The sequence below is a fragment of the Nakaseomyces glabratus genome, chromosome D (assembly GCF_010111755.1).
Source record: "Nakaseomyces glabratus chromosome D, complete sequence".
Lineage (NCBI taxonomy): Eukaryota > Fungi > Ascomycota > Saccharomycetes > Saccharomycetales > Saccharomycetaceae > Nakaseomyces > Nakaseomyces glabratus.
This window is the reverse complement of record NC_088954.1, coordinates 228,588-242,952: the sequence shown is the minus strand read 5'-3', so window position 1 is coordinate 242,952 and position 14,365 is coordinate 228,588. Positions and strand designations below refer to the sequence as shown.

Genomic DNA, 14,365 nt, shown 5'->3' with positions numbered 1-14,365 from the left:
TGTATGGTCTTGATTAAGTCCAGTCTTATCGAGAAGTTTTTTTGATATTTACTGTGCGTTATCTGGAACATCTCTCTAATGTATTTTCGTACACTTTACTCACTTCAAAATGGTAGCCGTGTAAATCCTGACTTTCAAAAATGACAGGTAATTTCATCCTAGTCCTCTCAGCAATACCATTAACTCTTACGGATTCTGTACCATTTAACCTTTTCCCACCGGGTATGTCACCGTCGATCAGTTTGGAGAATATTCTATCCAGAATAAACAGTAGTTTGAACAGTTTCGATAACGTTTGGTGTAATTCCTCACCAGATAAAAACTTTAAGTCAAATTTTTCTATGTAGTCTAGCAAATCATCTGCTATCTTGATGAGATAAGAGGACTGGCCGAAGTAAGTGTCTTTAGCCATATTGTTATTGTTCATCTTCATTCCCATAGAGTCATCGGATTGAAGCTCCTCTGTTAATAGTACATCAGTATTGGGGGATCCATCTAATGAGTACCATATGAAGTCCACCAGGCATTTAACGTCCTGTAACAAGGGCTCCAGGCCTTGGTACCCATTCTGTGTGTTAAGCCCACGAGATTGGACAAATTTTCGTTGAATGTCCATGAGTTTTTGATCACAATATGCAATAAACTTCGACTGCTGGGACATAGACAGTCGTCTCTGCGGCTTAGGTCTAGCTCTATCGTCAAGGGCTCGCAGATTGGCATAGGAAGAAAATGGTGAATTGATGTTAACTCGAGGCTGAAAATCTGAGCGCTCGTCCTCCCCATACAGCTCCTCATTCGACAATATGCTATGCTCTCGCTTCACAGCCCCATTCTCTTGTACATACTCCCCTTGATGCTTTTCAGATAACGAATCAGTGTCCATGTCCGGCTTCAAATCCAGCTCTTCGATATCCTCATCGCTCAGCTCCTTGATGTCATCAATATCCAGCTGCTCGTTGGGCCCAGCATGCACTGGCGTAGGTGGTTCTGACATTTTAAATGGCTTATTACACTGTCTTGTACGTGCACTAATAATCCTTTCCCGTCTGCTATTCAGCAATCGGTGTCCTGTCTGTCCTGTTTACCTTTCTAAATACCTTATTTTAAAGGGTTAGTTTGTGTATTCTTTGTAGCTCTAGCTCTGTATCACGTGTAAATGTGTGATGTTCGTATTATATAACAAATTCCGTCTCCTACGATGGTGTATGGGTTCTTCAATTTCCAAATTTTCCCCTCGTGAGACGCAAAGGGAAGCACCAATCGTTATTTATATTCCGGGGAAAATCCCAAATTGTCCCTCATGTGTGTGTGCTCTCCCACTCATCCCACTCATCCCTCTCGCCACCTCAACCCCTTCCTCCTTCACCATCCCTTCCATTTTCTTACAGCTTGACCAGAGAATTAGCTGTACGGGACCATGCACGTAGAGTGCTTGTACGGCAGTTTCTCTTGCAAGGTAACGCTCATTGGTTTTCCTTGTTCTATTTTGTCTGCAAGTTGCTCTGGCCTTAGTATTTCCCCGTAGCGTCTTTGCTCACTATATTATCCCCCCTTCCCCCCCCCGCAGAAGCTAGCATGCGTTTTGGCATTTCTCTTTGCTACAGCCGTGCGTATTCTTGTCAGCAACGCAGCGGAGGGGAAGGGCTTGAGCGAAACAAGCACATGTCTCTTCTGGAATCCTTTCTACGACCTTTACTCAAGTGTCCACTAAAAATATCATGATTAGAAGGCTCGGCGGCTAGAAGCTGCCATTGTCTAAAGGAGATTTTCCCAAATTTGTACGGACAGTTCTGAGAAGTTGTTTTTGTACTCTGACGTTCGACTTCTTTGGGTACCCAGTCCCCCCACTCCCAGCACTGAATATGATGACATAATACTATTTATAGCAGTTGATACTTAGATCTGGTGGTTTTGGTGCTGTTTCTATTGAAGTGCGTGTACAACGGGTGTGAATGTAGTGCAGTGCTAGCCGCCGATGGGTAATTTGGGTTTGTGTGAAATAAAAGGAAGTTTTTCTTCTAAGAAAAGGTAGGACGAAAAAGTATATTTCGGCGGCTAAAATTTCAAGGGAGGTGAAAGAAAAAGGGGGGAATGGTTTTTCTCCCCCTTTAAAATTCAAAGAACAAAAAAAGTATAAAAGGCGGCTAAGATTGCCGGTTCTTTCCACTAGCTGTCCTTCTTCTACCGGTTTAGTGTATCATGGTGCTCAATAAAGAAAAAAAAAAAGAATAAAAATAAACTGCTACACTGTACTGATGGATTCGTATCTAGAAGTCATTGGTGATTTTAAGCCCGGGGAAGTGCTGTTGAGTGGCCAGTGGGGACACAGAGTGGTCGGTCATAACTTAGCAGGTACACCTAGACCGAGAGTATACATTGAGCTACATAATCCCATTAAAATAGGCAGAAGTCCGAAGGAAAATTGCATGTGTATATCCAACCCGGCTATTTCCGCGATTCATTGTATGGTATGGATGATTCTTTTCGATGAGACAAGTATACCCATGTACTACTTGAGAGACTGTTCATTGAATGGCACTTACATAAACGGAACGAAACTATTAAAGGAAAATGTAGCAATATTAAACGACGGTGACTTGATAGAACTATGTGAAAATGGTGGCAAGTTTCTAAAATTTTCTTGTCAGCCGTCAACTCCTTCTTTGCCCAAAAAAATAACTATCAATTATACAGAAAATGTGGACAATTGGAATATATCAAACATTGTTGTTGGAAATGGAACATTTGGATATGTCTTGATTGCGTATATGGGCATTGGCGCACATTCGGGAAAAAGCTCCCAGAAGATAACTCCCAAATGTTATGCAGTTAAAATTGTTAAGATGAAGCTCTCAAAACTAGATAAAGAGGCTAAGATTCTTATGCAATTGAACCATCCAAATATTATTAAAGTGTTCAAGACACATACTGATAAGAGCAATAACCTTTACATTTTTCAGGAACTTATACCAGGGGGTGACCTTTTCTCGTATTTAGCTAAAGGTGATTGTCTAATGCCTATTTCACAAACTGAGGCCCTAGTGTTTGTTTATCAGATATTGCACGCCCTTAAATATTTACACACCAAAGGAATAGTACACAGAGACCTAAAGTTAGATAATATTTTACTATGCACACCTGAGCCATTTACAAAAATTGTTTTAGCTGATTTTGGAATCGCAAGAACAGTTACCACAATGAAATCTAGAATGTTTACTGTAGTGGGGACGCCCGAATATTGTGCACCAGAAGTTGGCTTCAAAGCAAACAGAAAGGCTTACCATTCATTTTTCCGGGCCGCGACGCTTGAGCAACAAGGTTATGACAGCAAATGCGATCTATGGTCTTTAGGTGTAATAACACATATAATGCTTACTGGAATATCACCATTTTACGGCGATGGGACTGAGCAAAGCATTGTAGAAAACGCAAAAGCGGGTATATTGAACTTTAATGTAAGCCAATGGAGTACAATAGATATCATGGCACAAAATTTTGTTAGCAAACTTCTTGAAGTAAATGTGGATAAGCGTTTAGATTGCGAACAGTGCTTTAACCATCTATGGATATCTAAACACCAAAAAAGTCTAAAAGAAATCTACGAAAAGAAAGTGCTATTGCGATTCTCGGAGAAAAATCAAATGGGTCAGCCAAAAACAGAACTTGAAACTAAGTATCTGATAGAAGAAAAAATAAACCATAAAGGAATTGTGGCATAGTTCTGAATTTCTTAGTGATATTTTAGCTTACTAGCGAACACTTATAACTAGTTCATTAGGTTTTCGGCTGTGAAAGTTCTTGTGATTTATTACGCTTCTTGTCACACATTGCTCGAAAATAAGAGAAATCCGAGATTTAAAAAAAGTGCATATGGTAACTAAATTCATAAAAGATTAGTCGAAAAGAAGCACTGCAGCTCATAAATTTTGTTATCCTAATTTCATTGTCCGTTTTAATGCTCCTAAGATTGTCCTGTATAATAATGGAACTATCTGTGATATGATGCTAAAAAGATACACACCTGGCTTAAATATAAGAAATTATCAATTACTTTGTTACACATCAAAAAGGTACCAGTCAGATAATTCAATATCAAAATTGGTCACTGATGTCTTTCCACAACCTAAAAGATCTAAGTTTCTAAAAGTTCAGTACGATACAAGGGCGTGGATAACAAAGTACATAGATTTTTCCAAATTAAAAGAAAAAGACGATCGTAAAGACCATAGCGCGTTAGATCTGTCGATGATTATCAAAAAACTACAACAACTAAGAAATGAGAATAGAAGAAAAATATATTTTAGAGTTCTTACTCTCTTAAATACATCCAACATTGATTGGATAGCAAACTCTGGGAAAACATTAAAAGGTAGGATTCCAAAGGAATTATACCATGAATGCATAAAAATGCTAAAGAATATTAATAATCGCATAGACGATGAAGCTTCTAAAGTGACATTCGCAAAATTGGGTATTGGCATGATAAAATCATATAAGAGAATGGAATCGGGAGATATAGGAAATTTCAAACAGAATGAAAGAGGTCTTGTATTTTACAGAGACTGCTTACAGTTGATAAGTAAAGCTGATTCGAAGCAGTTATACAATGAAGTCATTAAAGAACTTAACTCAGAGGAATATAAGTTACTTAAGATCTGGTTCCAGATTGCGTGGTATCTGCATACCAAACAAAACATTGAATTGAAACTTACAATTCAGACTTTAGTTTCTTCAATTGGTAATGATGATGTTATCCTCAATAATGCAGAAAAGGCAATATTCATACCAATACTTATCAAGTCTTTAGCGGAGTTTATTACGTGCAATAATCCTGATGGTATACGACAGTTAGCTCATATTTTTACTAAATGGGAAGATATATTGACCGCAGATGACAAGGAACGTTATAAGCTCTTGTCTAACAAAATAATGGTTTGAATACCAGCAATGCATACTTTCTACTCTTATTTTCTGTTGCATTAAAAATCTCATAATTGAACAAAGTGAGGTATTGAAGTTATCTAAAATACATAATTTGACATAGGTCTGTGTCCTAAAAAAAGTCAACTGAGTAATATATCTTCATCTTTCAGTTTGGTAAGTTCATAATCTGTATCACCTGTAGCTTGTAATAATTCAACTTGAGAATCCGCTTTGTAGTATAGAAGTATTTGTATTATTCCCTCCAAGTATGCTTTCTTATACAGAGGCTGTTGGTTGTTGGTGGTAGGTAGCCGTTTCATCAAGATAATCATTTTTTTCAAAATACTGTTTGCTAGATGTTTCTCATTATCTGCTTGCGATCTAGAAGCAGCAATAGCTATTAGAGGAAACAATTTTATGCAATTAGTTTTCATCACTTTATTGATATTGAGTAAGTGTATATTGTATACCCTGGCAAAAAGACCATTGAAATTGAAATGTGATGGAACTTCCAATTGAGATTCTATTAGTCTTCTCCAAAATATAGTAGCTGATATTGTGAACTTAACTATATCATACTCCTTACCACCTGTTATGCTTTTTTTCTTGTTTTTGATCCTTTCATCCAAGATCTTTTGAGCTGCTGGGATTATTTTCGCCAGATAATTACATAGCTTGATCTTCTCATCAATTCCTTCGTTTGTATAGAATTTTATGAATTCATCAATTGCTGTAGCAATTTGTAAGTCAGTAGAGTAAATGGCACCGCCGTTTAGGCAATATCCTTTCCAGAAATCGATATTGTCGTTCTTAAAAATATTCTTCTGGAAAATAAGAATACTATATTCATATGACTTGTTAGATTCAAGAACTTCATTATAGCTGTATATCTTGCATAACAGCTGATAAGACATTTCTCTAATAGAGAAGGAAGGCTCAGCCATGAGCCTGACCAATGATGTTTCAACTTTTTGAAGAATGACATTGTCTATGTGATGAAACATTGTAATATTGTTCATATAGAATTGAACAGCTTGCATTCTAACATGACGACCAATGTCACCTTGATCGGTGACAGTATAGTCATCTAAAAAATCTGACATGATGTACATGAAGTCCTTGGTTTGTATGAAGGGTTTGAGCAGCTGAGTATTATCATCTATAGATTTTATGATACAAGCTTTTGCTTGAGAGAACAACAAAGGTAAAACTTCAGATAAAATGTTAATAAACATCTCTCCATGTACATATGGTAAAGACCCACAAGCTAAAATATTATCAAAACGAATAAATTTCTTATATTCTGTCCAAAATAATCGTGATATATCATCAGTACAGAATATGCTTGATCCCAGATTTGAAATTTGACTAACAATAATGTTGGAATACTCTTGGAACTTAGAGAAATTCGAAATTGTAGCTTGCGCGCCTCTAACGATGCTAAAAAATAACTGGATATCTTGGTGTGTAAGCAAGACTGGTTTGCTCTCATTAATCGCAACAGACCAAAATTTTAGGATTGTAAGGTGAAGAAAAATATCCTCCTGCGATAACGACTTATGTTGTGAAGATAATACTTTTTCTGATATACTACCTAAAATCGGTAGTACTTCAATCAAATTAATGGCTGAAGGTAAATGGAGACATAGATTTATCAGTCTGGTCTGTTTTTCCGTGCTTAAAGTAGAGGCAATGCTGAGTAATTGTTTGAGTTTTGTGGTAATACCAAAGTCTTTTAATATTTTTTCTGCAGATTTATATGCGAGATGGCTCAGTCCATAAATACATAACAATGTTGTTTCGCAGTCGACATTGTCCAAAATACCAAAATCAACTAGCCAAAATAAAAGCCTGGACAAAAAGGAAGGATAGTTTAGATTGGTAATCTCAAATATGCTTTCTAAATTACTAAATAAATGTTTCTCAAGGTTAAAACTTGGAAGTTGTATGAACTCCAAGATCGTGTTATTATCGAAAATTTTGTAACCATGCCTACCCAAGACCTCTTGTAAGGCAGCATTGGCAGATTTTCTAATCAAATAATCACTATCCATAATAGATCTTGTTAGTAGAAAGAAAATGATGTTCTCAATTGTACTTTTATTCTCTAATGAACATCTTGCCAATGACCAACATATAAAATTAGCCGCATCTCTTACTTGGTTACCTCTAATAACAGATATGCTACGTTGTTGAAATCTAGAGGCAAGAGGAATTAATTTAACAATTATTTCCTCTATTTGGTTAGGGAGTCTTTTATAAATCATATCAATACTGAACGCCGAGATCAAAAGCAAAGTATGGAGTCTATCAGAGTCTACTGTATCCCAGGAACTGTTGTTCAGTATATTAGAAGTATCTGTTAATCTTTCTAATATAAGTGGAGGAAGTATATCCTTATCTTCATATGTATTTGTTAGCTGTTCTACCACTTTTTTGTAGGAATTGGCAATTGCAAACCTAAATTCGGAAAATTTTGAGTTCATGTTATTGAGATACCAACTTATTATATCTTCAATCATTTCGATATTGTGATGGTATATAAAGAATGGTAATAGTTTGGGGAATATTTTTGTCATCAAGATTGCTCCCCTCTCCAATGATAATAAGCGATCAGATTGATACAAACATATCCAAGAAAGCAGTTCTATGAGTCCTACATCATCACGATAGATACTAAATTGCTTAGGACTTTTCACAATGGCTTTTAAGATCCTATAAATTAAAAGCATCTCAAAGTAATCAATAACATTTTCATCATTTGTCGTCTCATGCAGTAGTTCACAAAATTTATGTAGAAGTATCCGATTCTTGACCAACAGTTCTGCTTTAATCTCTGCAAATAAAGGTTGCAATACCGTTACCTTTTCATGTTTTGTAATACTGTCATCAATAAATTGTAGAAGATGAGAATCATTGGACAATTTCAATGGCGCCTTAACAATTACACAGAGCCAACAAAAGGCAAGATAGAGATAATGCCATTTAAGTATTTTGGAGCTTACCGGGGTGGACAATTCCATACTATCATATGTACGCACCGCATTCTCAATATGCTCAAGCAAATAAACGTTAGCATCAAGATGAATGTACGTTTTCTTCACATTGCATACCTTTGACAAAGTATAGAATACGCTTGCAATATGAATTTTCTTATCATCACTTTCCAATTGAAAGAACCCAGTTGTGAGCTTCTTAATCAGTCCATTTAACTCTCTATCGAGCACTTCAGGATCCTGTTGAAAGAGATCAATTTTATCTATCACCTCATTAACATCGCAAGGTTCACCAGATGCAATTATTTTGTCAATGCCATCCTTAATATCCAGAAGTGAAGTCTCTATTGATATGCCTTCCATCTAATTATTTGTTCCATACACATTAACCATCTTTATGCAGCTTATCAAGCATCCTTTTGCTTATGTGATTGCTAGTCATCAACTACTGCGTTTTTTCAGTTTTATTTTCTTTGATCGGCCTCTTGATTTGATGCTTTTTAGCGACACTTTAGTTTAGAGTAGCAACTTGGATTTCAAAGTCATTTGCAATGCAGGAATATACATAATCTGTGAGAGACCTCTATAGTAATATAAAAATACTTAAATATGAAATAAAGCGTATAATTTTATTAAAATATTTAAACTAGCTAGCATATAAAAATAGAAACAGGTCAAATATAAAAAAAATTTGCGTTATGAGTTCTGATTGAAAATGAGTGTTAATTTATGTCAAATGCTTGATATGTTTTTTAGATATTAGTCAATGCAACTATTACGACGTGATATATTAGTGTTCATTGTTCTAAAATTAGAACATTTTAGATTTCATTACTATCATACTCGGAATCATTAATTCGTTCATTTATGCCAAATGTGTAAAGAATTCACTTTTAATTAATATTAGTACTAAAGAGGTAATGCAAAATAAGTAGCTTTGTTTAAAGGAAAAAACAGGTGATTGTACAATAACTCAGCACCAGAAATGGTACCATCTAACAATCCATGGTTTCTTCTTCAAGTACATCTTTCTTTCGGCGATCTCAGCTTTTATAACGTCGATATCAACATTCTTACGACCAGTTTCTAAATCGATATCTTTTAATGGTTTTACGTCCCACCATTTACCAAAGCTTACTCTATAATATACTTTGTGAATACAGAAGATTAGAAGCATAATCAAAGCACATAAATAACTTTGAAAAAATTTCTTTGCTCTTTGACTACTATCAGTCCACCCTCCAATTGGCCACAAGGAAATGTAAAATTGTGCGATTAAAATCAGGACATTGATAAGTGCGGAGTAAGCTGAACCCCAAATACCAACGGCGCTGACAAACTCAAGTTCATCAAGAGTTTTATTTTGTGCTTTCATTGCCAGTCTGAACCTGATGTGTGATAGATTGATACTTAGCCAGACAATACAAGTCGCTAGACCGGCAATTGCCATTAACCAGTCAAACACCTCACTGACAGAGCTTGACTTGACCAAAAATGCCAGTAGACCGAATAGAGAGTTGGTAACAATACCAGCTAGAGGTCTCCCGGCTCTGTCAATGTAACCAAAAAATCTAGGAATCAATCCTTGGTGTGCCATGGAACAAAGAGTTCTACTAGAAGCAAAAATACATGAATTACCGACACTTAGGATGCTGATCAAAATAACAGCATTAACTATCGATGGTAGAGCTTTGATGTGATGTAGCTTGATAGCGATAACAAATGGAGAGTTATCAACGGAAGAACCACCTAAAAGATTTTCATTTGTGTATGGGACTAAAAATCCGACTAGGGTTAATGAAGCTAGAAAGAAAAATAATATACGCCAGAACACTTGTTTGATGGCACTTGGCAATTCCTTTGGATCAGTCTCACCCGAAGCTAGGCAAGTCATCTCCGTACCACCTAGGGAGTAAGATGCAACAACAAGCACAGACAAGACACCAGGGAATCCATGTGCCAAAGCACCTGGATCATGCCAGTACTTGGCACCAATGAATTCATGGTCTGGACCACCACCACAAATTAGCACAATACATAGAATAATGAATCCACAGATTGTGATAGCCTTAATGGTAGAGAAGACAAATTCGGCTTCACCAAACCCTCTGGCACCGAAAAGATTGATACTAACAATGACACCATAAAAAATTGCGACCCAGACCACGGGATCAATAGAAGAGTTCCAATATTGTATGGTAATAGCTGAGGCAATAATTTCCAAGGGTAAGACAAAGAACCATTGTATCACATAAATCGTAGAAACCACAAAACTGATACTTGGATCAAGGAATCTGGTACTGTAGTCTGCAAATGCACCAACAACAGGGAATCGCACAGTTATTTCACCAAGACCATGTATGGTACCGACAATCTGAGATCCCGCAATAGTCCAACCGATGATAACTGCTAGTGGGCCACCTGTGGCCAACGCTTGACCACTACCAATGAACAAACCAGTACCTATACTACCACCGATGGCGATCATAATCAGGTGCCTAGACTTCAGTGTTCTCTTTAAGTTACTAGTATCGAAGGAACCATCCACTGGTGGCTTGAAAGAATCGACACATCTTTGGAATATATTTCTCTTGGTAACGACTGGTTCCGGAGACTCGCCGGAACTATAATACGGCTTTTGAGAGTCATATTTGGTAAACTCAGAGGTAGAAGTATGGATCTCCTCCTTAAACTCCTTGGTCGACATTGTTCTTCCCTCGGACCAAGTAGATTATAGTAATGCTATTATTCAAAACAAAATTATAAAAGCTTTTTTTGATTTGATCTTGCACCAGTTTAGCCACTATACTTATTCTGACACTGGACTGGTTAAATTCTGATAAATGTTGAGTCTTAGATAGAGCCTGTTAATACACTATATCAATGGTTATTCAACTAGTTTAGTTGTCGATGAGCCCGACCGTTGCTATGATTGAGCATTTCGACGTTTAATTTAAATTTTTTTTTGGCAATGAATGACCCATAATTTCTGCGTAGAGAATGCTGCAGGGGGCAGGCCGGTTTGGGTGTAACAATGGCCAATTAGAGCTTTAAAGTGAGTAGCCAGAGACCATTGGACAATACTAGTGCAACAGATGAGGTCCACCAAGCAAGTTGAATGGTGTGAAGATGGCGTTGGATCCACGTTATGTTATCAGGCGTATGACTTCTGAGGACTACGAAGGTGTAGTTGGCGCGTTGCAAGTGCTTACTGCAGTGGGTGAAGTATCTAAGGAGCAGTTTGACAAGTTGCTCCAGTACTGGGACAGCAGTTTGTTGTTTCCCGAGGACGAAGGCAAAAAACAGTACAGGATGTATAACCCCACGGTAATCTACGACACTGAGACCAAATCGGTTGCTGCGTGTGGTAATATAATAATTGAGAGAAAGATCATACATGGCACCGGTATGTGTGGGCATATAGAAGACATCGCTGTCTCGAAGCACCACCAAGGGAAACGCCTGGGTAAGCATCTGATCAAGAGATTGACTGAGATTGGCTTTGACGCTGGCTGTTACAAAGTTATCCTCGACTGTGACGAGAAGAATGTGGCTTTCTATGAGAAGTGTGGTTATAAGAGAGCAGGTGTAGAGATGCAATGCAGATTATAGAGCTAATAGTCTGATGTATTTAATTATATTTATTGATTCGCATAAATAAAGAGATAAAAGATGAGTAGGTCATTATTTTATTTTTACATACATATAAAGTTCTTTGCTTTTGTCATACAATAGTATCTAGTGCTTCCAATGATAGAATCGAGCTACCTCGTACCACTGTCTGGGAGCCCAGTTTTTGTTTCTCACCGTCTTTCAGCAACTCTATAGCGTCATCCAGCACAACGTTCAAAAACAGATCGTATCCTCGCAGAACACCAGCAACCTGGCGGGACCCATTCAGTTGTAAGAGGATCTTTTTATCAACGTACTTCTTCAGTTCAGGTGTGGAAACCATCTTATTGTGCTTTTAGTGTCTAACTTAGTACAGTTTCTACTTGGTATATAAACGTATATTCAATACAACCTATAAGGCCATGGCTTGTAATAGCCACCATCTGTAAGATAACGCACAAACGGATACATACACATACACACACACACACCTCGATGCTATACTGCCTTCCATTCAGTAGTTACTGGAAGAGGGAGCGATGAGATTGAGAAGTGAAATTTGAGAAATTCAAGGAAATTATAGAAGAGTCACATGACGGTTACGTGTGCAACTACCCACACACACACAGTTTAGAGTGATAGTTATTGTGTCTTATTATTTTGATTATGACGTCATTTTGAGAATCCTTCCAAAAAAATAATTAATTGGAAGTGAGTTACAGAAATTGAAGTAATTGGCGTAAATCCTACAGAAGTAGCCGCACAATGCATTATTCCCACCTTTTCCTTTTTATTGCTTTTTCTTGGTCTTGGCTGTAACCTCCTTATCTTGTAGTTGATGTGCGATGCGATGAGATAGGATGTATCTTACAGGCCCAGTATTGGGAATCTGTTGTATAACAATACAATGGGCAGGGGCAGGTTGGAGGAAGGGTTACCAATTGGTTCGATTGTTGTGCGGTCTCAAAAAAAAAAGGCTATTCTCCAACATGTTCCAAGGATACATATGTGTATGACTCTTTGCTCCACTTCTTGGTTCTAATTAATCTTTTTTTTTTGGAGTTCATTCCTCTTGGGTGTGACGAAGGGGAAAGAAGTGGGGGAATGTTACATCAAAAAGTGTCAATTTGTTAGCTTTATATATAAGGGTGTATGTGCTATTAGTAACGTTTTGGTCTATATATCAAAACTCCAAAGCAAACGATCTATCAGGGATGCTACGGAGAGTAATTCTTGTGAGCCGTTTCGGTGTGCGTAGTTTCGGGCAATCGAGTCGCTGGAGGCAGATCAGTGCGAGTGCTAACCGTGCGTACTCGGTTGAGAATGGCATCGATGAGGCACCACAGAGTGATAAGAGCGGGAGGTACAGTCGGCTAGCTATGCGAGTGGTGGGTGCTGCTGTGATTGGCGTCGGGTTGTGGTGGTTTTACTGGCCTCATCACACTTTCCCGAGCAGCGTGGCCACGATACTGAGAAAAGGTCTGTGGCAAGAGACTGAAAAGTTTGGTAAGAACTACCACCGTGGTTTGCAATACTATCGCGATGCTCTGAAGGAGTGTGACAAGCTGGGCGTAGACCCCTTGTCTGACGAATATACTGGGATAGAGATCAAGATCGCCGAAATGCACGAACGGTTGGATGATTTGGAGAATGCTTGTGAGATATACGATCACATAATGCAGAAGTACCTAGACTACCTGCTCACAACTAGTGTTTCCGACCTTGACAAAGTAGGGCGATATATTAAGAGGGACCTCAGCGTCCTGATAAAATACTTACAACATAGGGATGACAAGTACTTAGGTAAGACGATGTTGCTTCATCACTTACGTGTCTTGCAAAATGTCATATATACTCGATATCCTGAGATAAGCGAATTTCTACAAGAACAACAGGCTGTGCTGGACACGGTTGTGAAACCCACATCTGAACATAGACCCTTTGAATTTATAGACTTGGCTGACGGTTCACAAACTGCCATCGGTAAGAAGCTTAGCGGAGAGATGTTAGATGATGTTGTGGGGTTGTTCAAAGATGAATTGTTTACTGCTCTTGATTTATTCACACAGTATTGTCTACAATCCAACGATGTACCTGCAGCGCTGAGAAATCAATTGATGACAGTGCAGTTAATGTCGTTGGCAAATGTCAAAAAATCCCAGATCTTGTTTTCGCAGGCCAATTTAGGTTCTATCCTGTATTTGCAAGCTGAGAAGATTGAAGGTGTACTGTATAAACTAGAGAAAGAGAAAAGTTCATTAGAGAATGAAGTAGCTACTGATACATCGAAGGATAATGAAGAAAATTATTATTTGAATTTACTTCATAGCAATCATGACAGATACGTGAAGCTTTCTTTACAATGCTTCCAAGGTGTTCTGAACAGTGCTGAAATTACTGATAATTTTGAAGAAATGTTAGATCCACTATCGATGAAGGCAGCAGCATTGGCCGTATACGGTATTGGGGTATGGAATATACATGAAGGAAATTTAAAGAAAGCTAGGAAACTTCTGAAAGAATCAGCTAAGTTTGCAAAAGAGACTTCATTTGATTCATTGTTAAAGGAGGCAGAAAAGGAACTGAGAAAAGTCAGAAAGATGATAAAGCAAGAGAAAGTTGGATGAAAGAGAGATTCCATTTACTTCAGTATCAAATTTTCATTATTATCATTATTGTCACTATTACTAATATTCAATCGGTTAGGGATATGTATATTTTATAGAATGGCCATCTTGCTCATGCCATTACTTTATTTGATCACATTCGTTATTTTCAACCAATTATAATTATTGTATGTATTATACACATTCTATTTAGCAAGCTCAAGAAAA

At 37.5% G+C, this 14,365-nt stretch overlaps 8 protein-coding genes across 8 annotated transcripts; 4 read left to right on the top strand and 4 right to left on the bottom strand.

The window, feature by feature from the left end:
* Nucleotides 1–58: 58 nt before the first annotated feature.
* On the bottom strand, nucleotides 59–994 carry TFB6 (TFIIH complex subunit TFB6; the record flags this gene model as incomplete). Its single annotated transcript, XM_445513.1, has 1 exon — nucleotides 59–994. The coding sequence occupies one exon, from the start codon at nucleotides 992–994 to the stop codon at nucleotides 59–61; it is 936 nt and encodes a 311-aa protein (XP_445513.1).
* A 1,261-nt stretch (nucleotides 995–2,255) lies between these two features.
* Nucleotides 2,256–3,719, top strand: MEK1 (serine/threonine protein kinase MEK1; the record flags this gene model as incomplete). The annotated part of the gene is made up of 1 exon (XM_445512.1): nucleotides 2,256–3,719. One exon carries the CDS (start codon nucleotides 2,256–2,258, stop codon nucleotides 3,717–3,719), a length of 1,464 nt encoding a protein of 487 aa, XP_445512.1.
* Nucleotides 3,720–3,999: 280 nt separating this feature from the next.
* Nucleotides 4,000–4,938, top strand: GVI51_D02167 (uncharacterized protein; the record flags this gene model as incomplete). Its single annotated transcript, XM_445511.1, has 1 exon — nucleotides 4,000–4,938. The coding sequence occupies one exon, from the start codon at nucleotides 4,000–4,002 to the stop codon at nucleotides 4,936–4,938; it is 939 nt and encodes a 312-aa protein (XP_445511.1).
* Nucleotides 4,939–5,063: 125 nt separating this feature from the next.
* CIN1 (Cin1p) lies at nucleotides 5,064–8,282 on the bottom strand (the record flags this gene model as incomplete). The annotated part of the gene is made up of 1 exon (XM_445510.1): nucleotides 5,064–8,282. The coding sequence occupies one exon, from the start codon at nucleotides 8,280–8,282 to the stop codon at nucleotides 5,064–5,066; it is 3,219 nt and encodes a 1,072-aa protein (XP_445510.1).
* A 610-nt stretch (nucleotides 8,283–8,892) lies between these two features.
* Nucleotides 8,893–10,626, bottom strand: TAT2 (aromatic amino acid transmembrane transporter TAT2; the record flags this gene model as incomplete). The annotated part of the gene is made up of 1 exon (XM_445509.1): nucleotides 8,893–10,626. One exon carries the CDS (start codon nucleotides 10,624–10,626, stop codon nucleotides 8,893–8,895), a length of 1,734 nt encoding a protein of 577 aa, XP_445509.1.
* Nucleotides 10,627–11,048: 422 nt separating this feature from the next.
* Nucleotides 11,049–11,531, top strand: GNA1 (glucosamine 6-phosphate N-acetyltransferase; the record flags this gene model as incomplete). The annotated part of the gene is made up of 1 exon (XM_445508.1): nucleotides 11,049–11,531. The coding sequence occupies one exon, from the start codon at nucleotides 11,049–11,051 to the stop codon at nucleotides 11,529–11,531; it is 483 nt and encodes a 160-aa protein (XP_445508.1).
* A 112-nt stretch (nucleotides 11,532–11,643) lies between these two features.
* On the bottom strand, nucleotides 11,644–11,874 carry SMX2 (mRNA splicing protein SMX2; the record flags this gene model as incomplete). Its single annotated transcript, XM_002999483.1, has 1 exon — nucleotides 11,644–11,874. One exon carries the CDS (start codon nucleotides 11,872–11,874, stop codon nucleotides 11,644–11,646), a length of 231 nt encoding a protein of 76 aa, XP_002999529.1.
* Nucleotides 11,875–12,745: 871 nt separating this feature from the next.
* Nucleotides 12,746–14,158, top strand: RCI50 (Rci50p; the record flags this gene model as incomplete). Its single annotated transcript, XM_445507.1, has 1 exon — nucleotides 12,746–14,158. The coding sequence occupies one exon, from the start codon at nucleotides 12,746–12,748 to the stop codon at nucleotides 14,156–14,158; it is 1,413 nt and encodes a 470-aa protein (XP_445507.1).
* Between the last annotated feature and the right edge of the window lie 207 nt (nucleotides 14,159–14,365).